Source organism: Sinohyriopsis cumingii, chromosome 12 (genome assembly GCF_028554795.1).
Source record: "Sinohyriopsis cumingii isolate HCF-2022 chromosome 12, ASM2855479v2, whole genome shotgun sequence".
Taxonomy (NCBI): Eukaryota; Metazoa; Mollusca; class Bivalvia; order Unionida; family Unionidae; genus Sinohyriopsis; species Sinohyriopsis cumingii.
Window position 1 is genome coordinate 18,755,198 of NC_142972.1, and position 21,530 is coordinate 18,776,727.

The 21,530-nt window shown below is 35.7% G+C and overlaps 1 protein-coding gene across 1 annotated transcript in view; it reads right to left on the reverse strand.

Annotated features, from left to right (window-relative positions):
* LOC149786048 (uncharacterized) overlaps nucleotides 1-21,530 on the reverse strand; it is a 370,709-nt gene that overhangs the window by 295,150 nt on the left and 54,029 nt on the right. The window contains exon 2 of the mRNA XM_089978110.1: nucleotides 19,790-20,326. Within this exon, the coding sequence (XP_089834236.1) occupies nucleotides 19,790-20,179 (390 nt within the window). The 5' untranslated portion in view covers nucleotides 20,180-20,326. The remainder of the gene's footprint in view (nucleotides 1-19,789; nucleotides 20,327-21,530) is intronic.

Below are 21,530 nucleotides of genomic sequence, written 5' to 3' on the forward strand. Positions count from 1 at the left end.
CAACAGTTTGGCCATACTGATACATATATCAATACAAGAGGTGAACAATCAATACAAAATGATACTTATCCTATACAAGTTTCTTTAATATTCAGCAGTCATGAATAATTATTAGTCATTTACTTTTTATTTTTTAAACCGAGAATTCATCTGAGACAGATGTCGCAGGAATAGGCATTCATCTTTGTCCAGAAAACAAAAACGCAATAACAACACCCCACTTGCCTTCAAAATTGACACAAAGTGATGTGGTTTGTAATGTTCCCACCACCACCGGCTTGCCAATAACATGCTAATTATCTTGTCCCAACTGCATGTTCAGCATAAAAGAGACATATTTCCCAAGTAGAATGAAGTACTTTATTCATCACTTAATAAAAACTTTTATGCAAATTCCTGATTTATATCTTATCTACTTGGGTCGGACTTGATCATGCAGTGAAATATTTTTCACTGAATTCTGATTGGTGCTTATTTTGTTTCAGTCCAGGGTAAACAATAACCACCAATCAGAACTGAAATGAAGCTTATTCCCATCATGATACACAGCAAGTAACATAGAAACATTGCGCAAAGTGGCTATAAAATGATCTGTAAAGTATTTAAATGGTACGTAGGAAACCAATTTGGACTGTCTCTCTTTATGTTAAGATATTTAATCAGTGACTAAACATGATCACAGGATAAATAAAACTGGGGGAGGGAGCATATTTCAAACCCAAATATTTTAATATTTTGTCTCATTGCATATATTTTAAAATATTTTGTAGATGGGGAGTAGGTGTTGTCAATAGTTACTAACAAAAACAAGTGGCCATGGTAGTTGTTTTGTATCTGCAAGAAGATTTTGTTGGTATTTGTCCCCACTGCCACTCAAACTTGTTCTGGATGAGATTTTGTTTGCAGGAGGAAATTGCAATATTTGTTCTGTTTTGAAGATAACACTGTAATGCCTTCCATGTTCAAATAAAGACATAGAATTGGCAATAAGAATTACAAAGCATTCATGGAGTGTGAATAAAAGGTTTGGAGGCCAAGATGTCACCTGTATCTGATTAAAATGGGGCAGGCTGAAATGACCTAAAGGTCTGAATTAAAATCACTGACAACAAGCAGGTAGTCTGTTTTAAGGTATTTTTTTTATCTTGTCATATATGTCATAGACATATAACTAGATGCTAAGTCTATGTTCGTCTGCAACTGGCATAATGGAAATACAGCCAATACACACATAAAAGGGCACCACCTATCAATGACAGACCTCAAGATGGAAAGTCCATCAAGTCAAAATGTGTATCGATACTGTATCATATCATAGATTATTTATCATATCAATATGCAGCACAGGTGTGTCATTTCACACCTACCTGGAAGCTCCTGCATTTTGAGCAATACAGGGAAAATTTTAGTCATCTAACTGTAAAGAAAACTTACTCTAGAAAATGTTCCATTTATTCACACCCCTTTTATTGGTTGGGGGCAGCATTAGCACCAACTCTGCCTCCACCCCACCCCTAAACCAGCCCTTGTAAAACTGTAACATTGGTGCATTTACAAAACCTGGTTATATATTACATGCAACTGTCAAGTCAAAAAGGGCAATAACCCTTTTTTAAAAATCAGTGGTGCAAAACTATTAGTCAATGTGTGCATATCCAAATTATGATCATGACATGAGCAATGTTTTATAACAACGCATTGAAAACTGTCAGACTGGTTGTGTTTCCATGATTCTGACATCAATTACATCAGGCTCCAAGTAAACAAGGGGTAATAAATCTAATGAAACTTACAGGAGTATAAATATTTGTGACCTTATGATAATAACTGTAATATTTTACTCCAGTTTCATGTTCATCCATTGAAATCTGTGAGACTAAATGCATTCAAAAAACTGCCTCATAATGCATTTGGCTCAGTCAAAAGGGCAACTAATCTGTGAGACTAAATGCATTCAAAAAACTGCCTCACAATGCATTTGGCTCAGTCAAAAGGGCAACTAATCTGTGAGACTAAATGCATTCAAAAAACTGCCTCACAATGCATTTGGCTCAGTCAAAAGGGCAACTAATCTGTGAGACTAAATGCATTCAAAAAACTGCCTCACAATGCATTTGCTCAGTCAAAAGGGCAACTAAGCTCTTATAATATGAGTCACTTAAAATGACTGAAATTACTGTGTAGAAAAGAATTTTTATGAATTCAAGAAAAGGTCAAAATGAATTTATAGAAATTCAAGATAAGACCATTTTATCTTTTCAACTTTAAAGTGCTAAAACAATCTCTGATAATCTTGAGTTATAAGATTTTCAAATTGGCCACTCCTACAGCCACATTGGATATATGATCTGAACCACAAAGTAGATGCAATTAGAAGACTTTTGGTGAAATCCCATTAAAGAACTACCGCCCAGTTTCTAATCTCCCATTCATATCAAAAATCTTATTAAAGGTTGTTCTATCCCAACTTGTATCTCATCTGAATTCAAACAGTCTTTTTAGCAATGTACAATCTGCATATTGCCCTTGCCACAGTACTGAAACTTTAACTCTTCTAAAAGTAGTTAATGACATTCTCTCTGCATTGGATAAGTGGAAAAATTACAGTCCTCACCCTCCTTTATTTGTCTGCAGCATTTGACACAATAGACCATGATATATTACTTCACCATCTCCAGCATGTATTTGGCATTCATGATACAGCCTTACTGTGGTTCAAGTCCTACTTGGTCAACAGGACACAAATTGTATCTGCAATTGGAATACACTCCAGCCCAGTTGATCTATGTTGTGGTGCTCCATAGGGGACTGTTGTTACACCTGTTCTCTTCATTTTATACACTCAGTCGCTCTCAAGTGTCATAGATCATCATCCAGTGTCTCACCAAATGTATGCTGATGACACCCAAATTTACAAACCTAGCCACCCAACTGAAGTTGATGCTACCATCCAAGGTGTAGAGAGGTGCATTTTTTTTTCTGATGTGAAATCATGGATGACATGTAACAAGCTGCATATAAATGATGATAAAACTGAGGCCATTCTGATCACAACACAAATATGTTCTCATTCACATCCTTTACCTCAAACAATAAATATCAGTAACGCCAACATTAAATTCACACAATCAGTACGAAACCTAGGTGTTACTCTGGACAGTACTCTTACATTGCACCAACATGTCATGAACATATGCAAGGCTGCATATCTTGAGCTGAGACGCATTAGCTCAATTCACAAATATCTTTCAGCTGATGCCACAAAAACACATGTGTGTTCATTAGTACTTTCAAGACTCAATGACTATTGTAACTCAATTCTGTCTGGTTCATCTCAATATCTGCTCTAGAAACTTCAAAAAGTTCTAAACACAGCTGCTCGGATCATACTCAGAGTACCACGATCAGAGCACACCTCCCCACTGCTCTGTACCCTAAACTGGCTATCCATTCGATCCAGAATCAAACACAAAATTTGTTCTCTGTGCTACGTTTCACTGATGGACTCTAAACCAATATACCTATCCGACCTTACCTATGTGTACACACCAGCAAAATACTTACGCTCCTCTTCTGACAATCGTGTACTCATTATTCCCACTATGAAAACAAAGTCATATGGACAGCGTTCTTTTGCATACCAGGACCCAGCAACGTGGAATGAATTGCCCACTGAACTTAGACACAAAGACACAGTGATCACATTCAAGAGTGCTCTCAAAACTCACTTATTTCAACTGCAAGAACAAACAAAGACCTAATAATGTTTCCTACCTGAAATATTCTCAGCATGTTTTTTTAATGTTTTCTAATTTCATGGTGTTTGTTTTTGTAATCATATCATTATATGTTTTTTATCTTATAGGTGTTGTCTAATATTGTAAAGCGCTTAGAGCTTATAAAGATTAGGTCCTTTACAAAGTCATTAATATTATTATTATTATTATTATTATTATTATTATTATTATATATGTACCATCCATTCAGAAGAATTGGTGACAACATTTTCAATATAATCATTTTTGCAACCATACTGGAGGTCCGATCATCACCATTTTCATTTAGGAACAACTAAATATCATAGTTAGTCTTCTAGTGAAACTGCCATGGTGATACAAGCCATCACTTAAGCTATTTTATTGTAAAACCAGCAGAGCTAAAAATCTACAAGGAGCACAGTAATTTGTTGACATGTACATTTATAGGGCATAACCATATTTTCTGGGTTTCATGGTAATCCACTAAATCCTGGAGGACTAGCTGTACAGAAGAGATTGTTACACACTGCTATAAGACAAAAGGGGCAATAACTCTACCAAACATTGTGGGAGCAAAGAGTAATGCCTAAATGATGACCATCAAATTTACCAAACATCATGTTGATCCATTAAAAATTGAAGAGCACTGGGATGATTACAGCAATCAAGTTTTGTGGGCCCCATCCTCAGAATTAAGAACTTATCATTGTAAAATTATTAATTTAGGGAATTTTTAACATGTAGGCTTATGGTTTTTAACCTGGGTACAAGTCACATGATTGGCCAATGTGGGTGCGTGAGAAAGCTGCCAATATCTTTCTGTCGGTCAGTGGTTTTTACCAGGATTTTTCCAGATTCTAATCTTCATCAATTATACTGGCTGCCTTATATAGTCATCTTACGCTGAGAGATGGTGTTAAACCAAAAATTAAACAAAAAAATCTAACCATCTAAGCTTAATCGCTTCTAATATTTGTTGCAATTTATTTACAGATCTCTCTTTACAGCAGACACAAAATTATTACTCAAAACTAAAAGAACAACTTACATAGTATTGTTCTTGTTTTGTAGAGAAGTTGCTGTTTTAAATAGCAGTGGTAGTATAAGTTATGTTGTCATTTTCTTGATATAAAGAAAACAGGTACTTAATATGAAACAATTTTTTTTATTCATCTAGAATAATAATAATAATAATAATAATAATAATAATAATAATAATAATGATAAAAAATAATAATAACAATAATACTTTTTTTTTCAAGAGGGTAGCTGAATTTGATACAAGTACTCTCCCTTAATACCCTCTAAATAATACTAAACTTAAAAAAATTTAAATTCGTTTTCACACTTTCATGAAAATAACTATTTACAAGTAAGCACATCTATAAATAAATACTAAAATACTTTATGAAAGTAGAAGAATTTAGATGCATAAAAAAAATTGTTCCATCTCTCCAGTAACAATGTTCTAAAAATGACTTTCAACAAGATCTTCACATATACATACATAGTATGCAGTTCGTGATCACTTCTGCTTAGATATACCTTTAGACTATTCTGCACAAAATGTGATACGTAGTTGAATTTACATCAGTATTAAAACTTTTCAACAGTATGTACAAAAGTAGTGAAGTTAAGTCAATGAATTTATAAGACATTTTATACATACTTTTATAATATGCTAGTATAAAATATGCAAATCTGAAGAGAAATAGTGCATAAAATCACAGAACTCAACCTTGAATGTATATTTTTCTCATTAATTTATTAATATATACATCTGAAATAGTGCATGTACATTTTAAAGGATTTAACTGTACCAGTAGATCAAATGTAAGCAGGAAATGAATTCCATAATTTTGCCCTTGTTCAATGCAAGCTGATGGTAATTCTAAATATTGTTAAAATTCAATATTAGATTATATCAGTAAATAATAAAATGGAGACAAATGATCATACATACAATTATATTTTTTATAAAGACTATATAACATATCAGTTTTTAAAAAAAATTATTTTATACAAGTAGCAATTTGATATAGTGCATTGGTACTAAGGACATTAGAATAGTAAATGCACAACTAGTTGCTGAGAATTATTGGCATTTGGGTTGTTTTTAATCCCAAATCTTAGATTATATGGAAAGGTTTTGTAGAATAATTTAGTCATGTACTCTGGAACATTTCTTTTGATACATTTAGAATCCAGACCTGCTTTCAGAACATCTGTTCTTAACCATTTTATTTTATGAGCATGTCTGATGATGGTGCACAAATGGGGGACATCAAGATTCAGCCAAGCACAAATGGGGAACAACAAGTGTCAGCCAAGCACAAATGGAGAAATCAAGAGTCAGCCAAGCACAAATGGGGACATCAAGAGTCAGCCAAGCACAAATGGGGACATCAAGTGTCAGTCAAGCACAAATGGGGGCATCAAGAGTCAGCCAAGCATCAATGGGGACATCAAGAATCAGCCAAGCTGTTCAGTTTTGAAGCTTGTGAACTGTATCACTGGGAACTAATAAAATTTCCCCAAACTGTTTAACTGTAGTAAATCATTGAAAATATATGATCATAATAAAGTCTGCATTATAATAATTATGTGTGTTACTTACAGATGTTATTATAATAAAGAATAGTATCCTATGATCATGTGGCACCATTTATTAGTTTCACTTCGAATTAAAGTTCCATTCTGTTTTGAAGTAAGGAATCTTTGCACGATATTTACCAAACAGAGACAAGTCAAAATATTTAAAACTATATTCCATTTTCAGTTTTAAAAATCACATGAACTGGTTCATTTGATGTAAAGTAGTAGAAAAATCATTTTGTGTTTTATTCTAGACAATAAACATACCTTTTAAAAACTAAGCAATTCAAAAGGACCAGCATGTGTTTGTACTGTGAAATATATAACAAACACAATGAACACAGTTTGTAATTTTAGGAGGAATACATACCAATATAACTCGCAAAATGCACAGACCCAGATCTGCCAGCACATTATGCAACAAGAGATCTGGGTCTGTGCAGTTTGTGAGGAGTAATCAGTAGAACAAACAACACGGACCCTGATTTGCAGTCGGATTATGCTATGCCAGATCAGGGTCTTTTGTTAGCAGTTGGACTTGACTTAATAGGTGAGTATGTATGGTATGTCATGATGGAAATGTGGAGCTGTCTTCTTTCTTCTCAGCCTTTGGGCAATGGAAATGGTATAACAGACGCAAGAACAATCTGTTTTTAAGAAATGTACATGAAAAGTAATAAAGACTCTAAAACACACTCTTGGCAGGGCACATATTCCAGTTATAATTCAAAATTATCTGATCTGTTTTCCTAATCTAGACCTTGAATTCATAAAATTTCAAGACAGAGAAACTTGCAATTAAATCAATACTTCTTAGACAAGGTGCCACATATATTATTTTGCTTGGTGTTTTATGGCACAGCAACTTACATAGGCTATTTAATCCCCAGTATCCAGGTTTATCCAATGGTAGGATTCAAACCCACACCCATTTGGTCATGAATCTAGCATGCTAACCACTAAGTCACCATCGTTCCTCGAGGTTTACAGGTAACACATGTACTAATATAATCTTTTCAGCTCTCCCTGGAATAACAATTTCTAATGATCTTTTCATTGAAGAGTTTTAAGATTTCTGGGACTGATTATGGTGACCCTGTCCATCAACTCCCACTTCCAGACATTAGTAAATGCACAGACATGTGGAATGGTGGGCCGATTATTTCAATGGCATATCAGGATGTACAATTTCAAGATTCACGCTTATTTTCGGAAATAATCTTGCTAAAAAAAATCAACTTAATACAAATTATATTTTAAAGCCCTCTCTTTCTTTCATCATTAAATTTCTCCTATATTCTGAAAACTCCCCACTTTTTCACTGGAGTGGAAAATTTCTCTCAAACTTTTATTTCTCACTAAGTGCAAATTTTCAAATACTGGGGCATCTGTAACAATAATACGCTCAACTGTAAATAAATCCCCTAAGGCATGGAAAAGGTAACTTCATAATTTATGTGAAAGGTAAGATTGTCATGCATGAAAAAACCAGGTATGTAAGCTATCACCTAATTACCATAACTGATGCATGTTTTAAAATACTGGGGCATTTATATAAAAAAAATATGATACACTGAGCTCTAAAGAACTGTCCTAGAGCAATAAAGAAAAAAGGCTCGGCAATTTATGTCAAATGAGAGACTGAAATGCATGAAAATGGAGGTACGGACACCATCATACAAGTTGCCAGACAGATATAGCTCTACAATGATACCAAATAATCTGGAAGTTCTAGTTGCACTACAAAATACAGCGGGAAAAACCCCATTTTTTGGACCCGCTTTTTTTCCACCCAAAATTCGCTCGTGGTTAGAATGCAATTTTGTGTCTGGATTTTAGACCTTTTGGCCTCAGATCAAAGGCAGACCAGTCTGAACTGCACACAGACAGGTGAATCTTTGCAAAAAGTAGGATAAGGTGGGCATTTGGAATAAAGAGCAGTTTCCATATGAAAATGATGGGTCCATTAAGCAAAAAATACAAAACAACTTTTACCCTTCTGCTCATGCGCAAGCAAAATAACCATTGGAAAATGATGTTTCTAATACAACTAGGCATTAGTCTCATGGAAAATATGTTGAACGCCAATGTATTATGATGTATTTAGAAATAGCCCCCAAAATGTCTTTCCTACTCGCATTTCAGGCAAAAACAACAAAAACCTCTGGGGCTGAATGAGTTAATTATGTTCTCAAAGAAACGCTCTCAGACATAGCTGTTATGATAGACTGATGCATTTTACGTTTAATTACAAGGGAACACATTGCATTTATGAAGATTACAATTAAAAGGAACTAAAATATAGAAATAGAACACAAATTTCAATTGATAAATAGGGATCAATTTTTAGGGTATTTTCTGGTTTAAAAAATGTGAGCCATGCCTAACCCCACATTATAAGCGGGTTCGCGAGTCATCAGGACGCGAATTATTGAGAGTGGTGTATACAGATAATTATAATCTACAAATATATGATAGGATAACACTTTCTGATCTGTTTGACGTATATTTGTAATTTTCTATAATTATTCCTATATACCTTCATTTCTTTCATAGGAATCTGAAATGACTGTAGATGGTTAAGAATTAAGTACTAGGTTGTCATGCAAGTATGTCTGCTACGCAGGAGTATATATAACATCAACTCAGTAGCATCTTTTGGTAATGTGTGGTTAGTCATGATGGAATATGGACTGGTGCATACAGGAAAGGCGATGGGTGCCGTTTACATGTGGACGTAGCTTCGAATCTCCATAGAGTATGAATTAAAAATTCACTAACCTGTATGATAGTATTATTTGTATTAAATATTAATACAGGCATAGCAATTTCTGTTCTGTTTGGTGTATATTTGTAATTCTCTCTCTTGCATAGGTTGGTACATTCTGCCAGAATGATGGCCAGTATGAAAAATAAAAAAACGTCCCAAATCCAGTACATATGGACCCAAATCTCATCATGAACCCTTAGGACATATCTAACCAGTAGAACATCATCCATGCAAAGGAAGCTTCCTGACTTGTATCCAACCTCTAGGATGTTATCCAAACAAAGGAAACTGTAGTGATTCATTTGGTAGAGTGTAAGACTTTTAATCCAAGGGTAACAGGTTTAATACCCACAAAAGCCACCTGCTTTTGTATTTCATAACTTGGGAAAAGGCACATGGTCCTATTTACCTGGCATGATATAGCCAATAACATGTTAAAAGTGCAGTTAAAACCAGTCAACCAACAGTTCTATGAAAATAAGAATTTAAAGCAGAATACAACAGCCCCAGGATTGGCCATCAAATGATAAAAGGGGAGATCTGGGTCTACACTGTGCTCTGTTTTGTACACTTTAGTAATAAGTTTGGTATGTGAAGATATGACCTTGAGCACTGCAAGGAATGTGAAAACAAGTACTATAATATCACTTATTTCATGCTACATATTTCTGAATGCCAATAAAACACTAGCTATCTTCACAACTTTAATCTTTGCAACAAACCCCCCACCATCACCTTTTTAAAAAATGGAAGAGATTGGAATTTTTAGCCAAAGAAACCACTTTTTTCCCAAATCAAACCTCCATAGTAAAAATCCTGGATTAGCTCCAGTTAAAATACATTTTCAACAGTGTCATTAAATTGTTGCACCACAAAATGCAATTTATATGATGACAGGAGAGCATGCAAATGCACATACCAGCCTACTAATTTTAACCTACTGATTGAGTTAGGTTACATTTCCAATCTGGCAGAGTAAATGTCCACCATATGAGCATAATTTTCAGAAAAAAATATCTACTGTTACCTGCTGAGAATTTTGTATAGAATATGAAGGGATATCCATACTTTTATCAATTTCATGAAAATTTCATTTCCTGGCAAGCAGTAGAAAGAACAAAAAAATTGATTACCATGATAGAAAATCTGAAAGATGGAAGAGTAATTCTGGAGTCGAAACTGAGAATCGGATTCAAATTATCTAGTGCCTTCCCCCACCCCACCAGATCTGTAATGCTAATATTTAATATATATTCCAAAGGAATGTAGATTACCATTCTGTATTGCTTTTGTGTGCCATAACAGATATGTATAGAGAAAAAGACATATGTATGGTTTGCCCTTAGTCCTTCAATGACCTCTCATGGACAGTTGGCACCATTAAGTATGATGTCCACAAACGCAAAATCCCAAGTTTGGATCACTGTAGAAAATTGTCATCATTGCTTGAAATTAATAAAATTCCATAATATGAAGGTTCTTTAATCATATAATCTGTACTGAACTTCTTTCTGCATGTGATCTGTTTTAATTTATGAATTCAGGACCCATATACTTTCTTAATAAAACAATTCCATAACAATCAGACATTAGCTGATGAAATGAAAGACCATACCATACAATTTATGGTAGGTAATGGGGTTGCATATTAAGAGGAGGAATCAGGAATATGAAATTACTGCTGAAATAAATTACCAACACAAGACTATCAATCATGATCTTCTAATAACCGATTGCAAAACTTCCATTTAGACCATTCTGATATCATCCATACTGGCAAGTAGACCATTCTGATATCATCCATATGGGCAAGTAGACCATTCTGATATCATCCATACTGGCAAACAGACCATTCTGATATCATCCATACTGGCAAGTAGACCATTCTGATATCATCCATACTGGCAAGTAGACCATTCTGATATCATCCATACTGGCAAGTAGACCATTCTGATATCATCCATACTGGCTGCAGACCATTCTGATATCATTCATACTGGCAAGCAGACCATTCTGATATCATCCAAACTAGCAAGCAGACCATTATGATATCATCCATGCTGGCAAGTAGACCATTCTGATATCATCCATACTGGCAAGTAGACCATTCTGATATCATTCATACTGGCAAGCAGACCATTCTGATATCCATACTGGCAAGCAGACCATTTTGATATCATCCATACTGGCAAGTAGACCATTCTGATATCATCCATACTGGCAAGTAGACCATTCTGATATCATCCATACTGGCTAGTAGACCATTCTGATATCATCCATACTGGCAAGTAGACCATTCTTATATCATCCTTACAGGCAAGTAGACCATTCTGATCTCATTCATATGGGCAAGTAGACCTTTCTTACATCCATACTGGCTGCAGACCATTCTGATATCATCCATACTGGCAAGCAAACCATTCTGATATCCATACTGGCAAGCAGACCCTTCTGATATCCATACTAGCAAACAGACCATTTTAATATCATCCATACTGGCAAGTAGACCATTCTGATATCATCCAAACTAGCAAGCAGGCCATTCTGATATCATTCATGCTGGCAAGCAGATGATTATGATATCATCGATGCTGGCAAGCAGACCATTATATCATCCATGCTGGCAAGCAGACCATTCTGGTATCATCCATACTGGTAAGTAGACCATTCTGATATCATCCATACTGGCAAGCAGACCATTCTGATATCCATACTGGCAAGCAGACCCTTCTGATATCCATACTAGCAAGCAGACCATTTTAATATCATCCATACTGGCAAGTAGACCATTCTGATATCATCCATACTAGCTGCAGACCATTCTGATATCATCCAAACTAATAAGCAGACCATTCTGATATCATCCATGCTGGCAAGCAGACCATTCTGGTATCATCCATACTGGCAAGTAGACCATTCTGATATCATCTAAACCAGCAAGTAGACCATTCTTATATCATCCTTACAGGCAAGTAGACCATTCTGATCTCATTCATATGGGCAAGTAGACCTTTCTTACATCCATACTGGCTGCAGACCATTCCGATTCATCCATACTGGCAATAGCATCATTCTGTAGTCTTTCATGCCATTAAGTAGACCATTCCAATACCATCCATACCATTAAGAAGACCATTCCAATACCATCCATGCCATTAAGTAGACCATTCCAATATCATCCATGCCATTAAGTAGACCTTTCCAATATCATCCATGCCATTAAGTAGACCATTCCAATACCATCCATGCCATTTAAAGTAGACCATTCCAATACCATCGGTGCCATTTAGTAGACCAGTCCAATACCATCCATGCCATTAAGTAGACCTTTCCAATACCATCTGTGCCATTTAGTGGACCATTCCAATACCATCAATACCATTAAGTAGACCATTCCAATACCATCCATGCCATTAAGTAGACCATTCCAATACCATCCATGCCATTAAGTAGACCATTCTGATATCATTCATGCTAGAAAAAAGACCATTCTGTTATCATCCATGCTGGCAAGCAGACCATTCTGATATCATCAATACTGGCAAGTAGACCATTCTGATATCATCAATACTGGCAAGTAGACCATTTTGATATTATCCATACTGGCAAGCAGACCATTCTAATATCATCCATACTGGCAAGTACAACATTCTGATATCATCCATACTGGCAAGTAGACCAGTCTCATATCATCCTTACTGGCAAGTAGACCATTCTGATCTCATTCATGCTGGCAAGTAGACCTTTCTTATATCCAAACTAACTGTAGACCAATCTGACATTATCCATACTGGCAAGAGGGTCATTCTGTTGTCCTTCATGCCATTAAGTACACCATTCCAATACCATCCATGCCATTAAGTAGACCATTCCAATACCATCCATGCCATTAAGTAGACCTTTCCAATACCATCCATGCCATTAAGTAGACCATTCCAATACCATCCATACCATTAAGTAGACCATTCCAATACCATCCATGCCATTAAGTAGACCATTCCAATACCATTGATTCCATTAAGTAGACCATTCCAATACCATCCATACCATTAAGTAGACCATTATGATATCATCCATACTGGCAAGTAGACCATTCTGATATCATCCATGCTGGCAAGTAGACCATTCTGATATCATCCATGCTGGCAAGCAGACCATTCTGGTATCATCCATACTGGCTGTAGACCATTCTGATATCATCCATACTGGCAAGAGGACCATTCTGATGTCATCCATACTGGCAAGAGGACCATTCTGATGTCATCAATGCCATTAAGTAGACCATTCCAATACCATCCATGCCATTAAGTAGACCATTCCAATACCACGCATGCCATTAAGTAGACCATTTTAATACCATCCATGCCATTACGTAAACCATTCCAATATCATCCATGTCATTAAGTAGACTATTACAATACCATCCATGCCATCAAGTAGACCTTTCCAATATCATCCATGCCATTAAGTAGACCATTCCAATACCATTCCATGCCATTAGGTAGACCATTCCAGTACCATCCATGCCATTAAGTAAACCATTCCAATATCATCCATGCCATTAAGTAGACCATTCCAATATTATCCATGCCATTAAGTAGACCATTCCAATACCATTCATGCTATTAAGTAGACCATTCCAATACCATTCCATGCCATTAGGTAGACCATTCCAATACCATCCATGCCATTAAGTAAACCATTCCAAAATCATCCATGCCATTAAGTAGACCATTCTAATACCATCCATGCCATTAAGTAGACCATTCCAATACCATCCATGCCATTAGGTAGACTATTCCAATACCATCCATGCCATTAGGTAGACTATTCCAATACCATCCATGCCATTAAGTAGACCATTCCAATACCATCCATGCCATTAAGTAGACCATTCCAATATCATCCATGCCATTAAGTAGACCATTCCAATATCATCCATGCCATTAAGTAGACCATTCCAATATCATCCATGCCATTAAGTAGACCATTCCAATATCATCCATGCCATTAAGTAGACCATTCCAATATCATCCATGCCATTAAGTAGACCATTCCAATACCATCCATGCCATTAAGTAGACCATTCCAATACCATCCATGCCATTAAGTAAACCATTCCTATATCATCCATGCCATTTAGTAGACCATTCCAATATCATCCATGCCATTTAGTAGACCATTGCAATACCATCCATGCCATTAAGATGAGGGGGCCCCAAGTGGCCGAGTGGTCTAAAGCGCTCTCCGTTACGGATCACTGCCATCTCACCTCTGTCTGCATAGGTTTGAGTCTCGGATTCAGCCAATGTGGGTATGTGAGAAAGCTTGCCAGTAGCTTCTCGAGGGTCAGTGGTTCTTTCCGGGGATTTCCCAGGTTCATCCTCCACCATTAATACTGGCCGCCATGTATGGCCTATCGTGTGCTGAAAAATGGCGTTAAACCCTACAACAACAACAACAACCATTAAGATGACCATTCCAATGCTATCCATACCATTAAGATGACCATTCCAATACTATCCATACCAATAAGATGACCTTTCCAATATCATCCATGCCATTAAGATGACCATTTTGAACTTTTTTCATGGTTGCTATTTATCTTCTGCAGAACATAACTGCATTGAAATATAGATAAATTTCATTACTTGGAACTGCTGTCATATTCTGACAAACAAACTATCAAAATGTTCAAAATAACATGGCAACACAGTTCTATAAACAGTCTTTCATCAGTACTTCACAATTCTTGTCCTAGTGGGACAATTGACCTATATGTTTCAAACATCAGGGGACAGTTTTCAGAACCATTAGTTGGGAAGTAAAACTGAGGCTGGAATTCTTAAACATTTACCTGGAAAATCTGGCAAATAAAACCCTTACAATCTGACTCCATACAATATTCACATGTGGAAACTAGGGTGGGGGAATGAAAGTGGTAATTATTTTTCCAAAAAGACCAGTTCATGTATTAAATCCAAACAAACCATTTAATTCTTGTCATAATTTGGAGGGATGAAAATTATTTAATTTTATATGCCTTATGGCCATTTAGGCTATTTAGTTTCGTATGTAGCAAATGTGTTCTTGACTGACACCTGGCATGGGCCTTGTTCTTTCTGGTCATCACCACTAGTTTACAATTTTAGGAACAGATTTCATTAATTAAGATTATTAATCAATTTATATTTCCTGATGACTGGTAAAAGTACACAAATTATGTGTTAAAGAGTTCAAAAGTGATAATCCGAGTCATGGCAACAAAGACGTGTGTGTGTGTGTGTGTGTGTGTGTGAGATTTGGATTTTTAATGTAGCACTAACAATTTTCCAGTCATATTACAACATGGGCTGCATGAGGAAGTTTATAGTGATGTTTAGCGCTAGGGAATCATGCCATAGACAAGTAACAAGTTGTCCCACCTAGTTACATTATCTTGACACCAGGCCGATCAGTCCTAGCACTAACCTCTTAATGCTGAGCACCAAGTGAGGCAGCTGCTAGTACCATTTTTATAAGTCTTTGGTATGACTCAGCCAGGGTTCAAACCCGTGACCTCCTGCATCCAAGACAGATGATCTATCTATTTATGCCGCAGGAGTGGTTCAAATCAAACATCTCAGTGATCAAGTCTAGGGAAATCCATGATGTCATTTCATTAGTACAATTCTGTACAACTTTTGCAGAACTGGTAAACAATTTTAAATAAATGAAATTGTCTGAAGTGTTGGATTTTATTATTGAAATAGCTACTCAGTGCCTCAGAACGACAGACCTTTATCATGCAAACGTGAACCAAACAAAACATACTGTAGAAATGCTGTCAGTATATGACCAATCTAAAACTGTTTCATAAGATCCAAAAATTTCATGTCTTCCTAACTTGGCATAGTGCGGCATAGACTGTGATGATGTACCACTGAACCCTATTCATACATAAATAAATAAATAAATAAATAAATTTTAAAATATATATATATATATATATATATATATATATATATATATATATATATATATATATATATATATATATATATATATATATAATATATATATATATATATAAGTTACAATTTTTAGGAAACAAACTCTCCATTTGAAACATATCAAAAATAAGATTTAGAATACACGATCAACTTCATTTAGAAAAAGGTAGGCCTTCAAAAGAAAGTGCATGATTTATGACATTTTGCCGATTTATGTGAATGCCACAATTGCACATCCTAAAATAAAATTTCAACATCCATGAAACATACTTAATGGCTGAGTGTCGTACCTCCTTGCTTGTGGACATGAGCTTGCATTACATTTATTAGTGCACACCAGCGTCTGTAAAACTAGTTTTCTATACAAATTTATAACACATATTCATTTTGTTTTACAGCTTTATTTTATTTGTTTGCTATAGTTAACTATACAATTCATTGAGTTTGCCATGTGATAAATCCCTGATGGTATTTAAAAAGTAACAAAAGTTTTCTCTACACCACTTGTACATCTTTACCCAAGTCAAACATAATTACATTATAAACATTAGTCAGTTAAGCATAGGAAGCATGACTGCATAAAAACCTGTAACATATTGTTATTGTTGTGGTTTGATAACATAAACCAACCTGAGTGCCTAAGAGTTATTTATCAGACAGCATCCTCCAACTGCACACATTGTAATTACTCAAACACAAACCCCACATTGATATACAAGTTACAAAATTGCTTCCTTAAGGTAATTGCAGAAGAATGGGTACTTTTACTTGATAAACACTTCTCCAAATATGTAAACGAAACAAAACAGCTAACGAAATACTGAATTATATATATTACATAATACACTGGACCACTCCATGCTTGCAAGTGTCATAAATAAAATCATTACAACACTGCAGAAGTCATCCTACCACTGAGTCCGAAGATATTTTTGTGAAGCTCAACTTTTATTTAGCTAAAAAGTTCAAAATTTTAAACACCAAGCTTAGAGTGTGGATGGTCATAAGGACAAATAACATATATAGCGACATAAACATGGATGCCTCAGTGATCAACATGTCAATCTTGTGCCACGACAAGCTCAACAAAAACAAAGATTTATTTAAAATTCCGATTATCGAGATGGCTCTCGAGGCTAGTAAATTATTATATTTTCCCATTTTCTACAGTTACCGTATATAGTCACTTATAAGAGAGTCCAACACAGATCCAGATCTGCTGTCGCATATTGTACTGGCAGATATGTTTCTGTGTAGTTTGTTAGGAGTAATCAATAGAACAAACAAGACAGACCCTGATCTGCAGGCACATTATGTGATGACAGATCAGGATCGTTGTTGCTCAAAGTTTGACTCAACTTATAAGCAAGTATATATCACAGAAGAGACAAAATGTAGATAGCAGCGACCCAGGGATGTGATTCATTATGCAGACCAAGATATGCAACATTCAATCAACAAATACTTTCTAACAAAAATAATTAATCTTGATCTACAAGGACATTAACTAGAGCAGATAAAGCTGTACACTGGCAGAAGAATGGGGTTATGTGGTTACTACATAGTTGTAGCAATCCGTACTGATGAATGACAACCTATTTAAAGACGCACAAAATTGATTTGATTACTTTTAAACTCTCATAGGATCTCTAGATACAATTAACAAAGACTATTTTCAATTTGGTTTCATTTTAATAAGACATTTACCATAAGTTCTCTATTCAAAGGCATATAAATTAAGCCGTGCAAACAAAAACAAGATTACTGACTGTCTCCAAATCAGTTATTTTACAATTTACACTGAAATAGCATTTTTTATACTACTATTTACAAAATACCACAATTGGATCCAACCTATGTTACATGCAAAGATGAGTTTTGTATCACCAATTAAATACTCAATAAAATTTTCTTCAGCCCATTATTTGTTAAGAAGCAATTCACGTTGTTACAAGGAAGCTCACTTCGCTGTTTTTCGATACAAGTTCTCCAGCTGTACAAAATTTATTTGTTCAAAAGCAAGCTGAAGCAACAGATGTATACCAAATACACAAAAACTTTCATGCTAAAGAAGCCAACACTGTCCACACAAAAAGAAGTCCTGTTTCCACTTGTCACGACATAAAATGTATGTACTGGTACTTCTACACTAGAGGTGATTGGTATTACTGGTATACCTATAATTTACCAAAGTACTTTTTCCTTGTACTGGTACTTTGGTAGTTTCAGTCAGTAAGGAATATATGCAAATTCTGGAGTAATCTTGTTACAAATTTAATACATTAAAAACTTGTTTCATTTTTCATAAAATATTTTCAAACGTTTTGAATGCTGTTGCAAAATAGTTCTGTCTCAAACTAATTTCGAAAATTTAATCCCATGTTTGACAAGTGTCACATATACCAAAATGGCAGCTGAACGGGATGTTGTGAAAGATATTTGGGCCAAAAATCCAGCTTGTGGAAAAACTTAAAAACGGAACAAAATATTGTATTTACTTAGTGTATCTTCATGAGTTAAGTACATGTATATGTGTAAATCAGACCAATAATCATTATAAGGGTTTCTGGACAGCAGTTGTGTTTCTATTTGATTTTATGTAATTTTTCTTGAACCCACAAATTTATTTCTCATTTGTTAAGTCAGTGTGTTTTATGTTTATAAGCCCTCTCTGATAAATATCTCGCCCATGTCTTGACATCCCACTCGAAGTTTCCCTGCTTTAATAGAGTCAAGGTTGTGTAAGATTTGAGTATGCAATTATGTAGAAGAAATTTTAACTTTATTAAACTTCTGGTTTATGATTCCTTCTGTTATTGTATGTATTTTGAATGCAAAAAAACCTCTGACTATTCATTAGCTGTATGCTGATATATTCGTAGCATTTTGATAATATACAATAATTTTTTGATACTGTATTATAAAATATAGCATAAATCTGGCTTTTAAAATTAATATTCCCTTTTTCTTTGTATGGCGAATTATAGTACTCCCTGGTTATAATGCCGTCTGTGGAAGCAATAACGTATGCTGGTTTACACTGATATCATCTTAGAATATATACAGTTGTATTACCCAGTGTTGCACCTAGGATACCAAGGTCAAGGAATGCTGTGAATCTTACCCATTAGATTTGGGGGACACAGGACAAAAATGTGTGGGAACCCATGACCCCACACTCTATGTGCAACACTGATTACCACTTAATAAAATGGAATTTATGATGATACCCATCTTACAACAGGAACCACGTCACAAAGGACCTTATGGTGAATGAGTGATGTAATGAGTAATAATGAAGGGCATTATAGCGGAGGACTGATGTGCTGTGTTATAATGAAAGGCCTTATATATTACTCTGCTGAACCTTATTTTTAATCAAGTACTGCAGACATCAATTCATGCCTAAGACGTACATACATATCAATATAAAAGAAAGTGTGTTTCTTCAAACTTAAAGAAACTAACCGATCCTTTTACCCTTTCTGATTAGGTACTTTTTATCACAGGTGTACAAACTGGCAATCGTCATAATCACATTGAAAGAAACTGTGATACTGGATTTTGAAGAAAAAAATCAACAACAAAAGTTTAAAGCATGCATAAATTCTCAGTAAACTGTCTGTGGGACCATACGTAGGGAACGAAGACATAAAAGAAACTCGAGTACTTACCACCTCTGTATTTTCGTCTGTGTACTTAATAACAATCGTAGCTGTGCCAGAGCTGCCGGATCCTCGTCGTTTCCTATTGGCAGATACGGTCTTTGACTCTTTGGGTTTCTGATCCTGCGATACGGTCTTTGACTCTTTGGGTTTCTGATCCTGCTCATGCACAACACCCAGATTTAAAATATTGCCAACAATCGAGTTAGAACGCCTGCCCCAGCTGGAAAACCGCTTGTGTAAACTCGATCCCAGACCCTTGGGGCTGGGGCTTGGGGCTGATGGTGTTGAATTCGACCCGGACTGAAATACGGAGTCCAGAGAAAGTCTCCTGGCGAATATGCCTTTTTTAGAACGGACGGTAGAAGCTCCGGCCACTGGACAATTAGTCGCTTCCATTATTAAACACGAGTTGGCATACTGGTTTTACCGTTAATGGTGCGCAATACTAACTTATCAACCATGACTTCACATGATGTTGAATGTTTCAAAGATAGTGTCACCATAAGCATCTAGTCCGTTTCTTCCCTACATAGGATCTCCTGCCTGAAAAGAAAGAAAATTCGACGAATCCTATTTAATATCACCTGGCTCTCGACTGAATGTATTCATCATTGTAAAATGAGTAAATAAAACTTAGGTCTCCTATAAGACATTAACTTAATCAAGACGCCGTGCTATCTTATCAATTTCATGGACAGCGTGTAATTCTAATAAAGACCAGTAATCATAACGGATAGAAATTTCAACAGCCTTTGGTTACTGACAGTCTCACTCTGCATACAGTGTATCTGCGAATCCTGGGCCTATCATTCACTTGCTGAAGGAAATAGACCAATATTTGTTCCATATCCCATGATCATCTTCTTAACATCTCAGGGAGCAGGATTAGAGAGCACGTGCGCCAGTGATCAATCACGTGACAAAAATGAAAACTATTGGGCTCATATCAAACGATTTGGTTAACTACATCCGTGGTAGACATTCACATACCTAGCTTTATGACTTTCCTGTGATGTACTGATACCATTTTACAATATCGACAATATCACTTTATGAGGCATAGAGTCAGTTCTTCACTGGTCTATTATAACCGAAGACAGGTGAATTCAGCGGCTGAAGGAAAATTGGCGTCTAATAACTATGAATAATAGGTGTGATTCGTGTGAATCTCACAAATTTTAATATAATCGTATAAAGAATCCAATTTTAAGATGTCTGTCGTCCAATATAATAAATTTTAAAACGTTTAATTTAACCTTGTCGTACTAGTTGTGTTTCGTTACACTTTCAAATTCATTTGGAAAACTGGCCTGCTTGATTAAATTCCTACATTAATACATCGTAACTGGGACTTAGAGATAGCATTGAAAATTCTAGTTAAGATGGGAATCAACTCTGTCATAGCATGGTCGTAACCTATGATGTAGCAGCCGTCCGAGTAACACCAGCAATCGAGCGGAGATAAAAAATTCACATCAAACAATTTTTTTTTTTTTTTTTTTTGGCATGGGGAGGCAGTCCCATACAGGCCCGGACCTAGGGCAAAGCAAACGAGGCAACCGCCTTTTTACCGGCGCTTTCAGGAAATCAACTCCACATTGCAATTTTTTTGCTTGGGGGCCCCGCTCATCGCTTGCTGCCATGGGACTCACGTGCTGCCTTGGGACCCGCACATCGCAGGGCCTGGCCTGGTCCCATCATACGTTTGTTCGGCGCCTATGGTCATAACGTAGTACAACAATAGTAT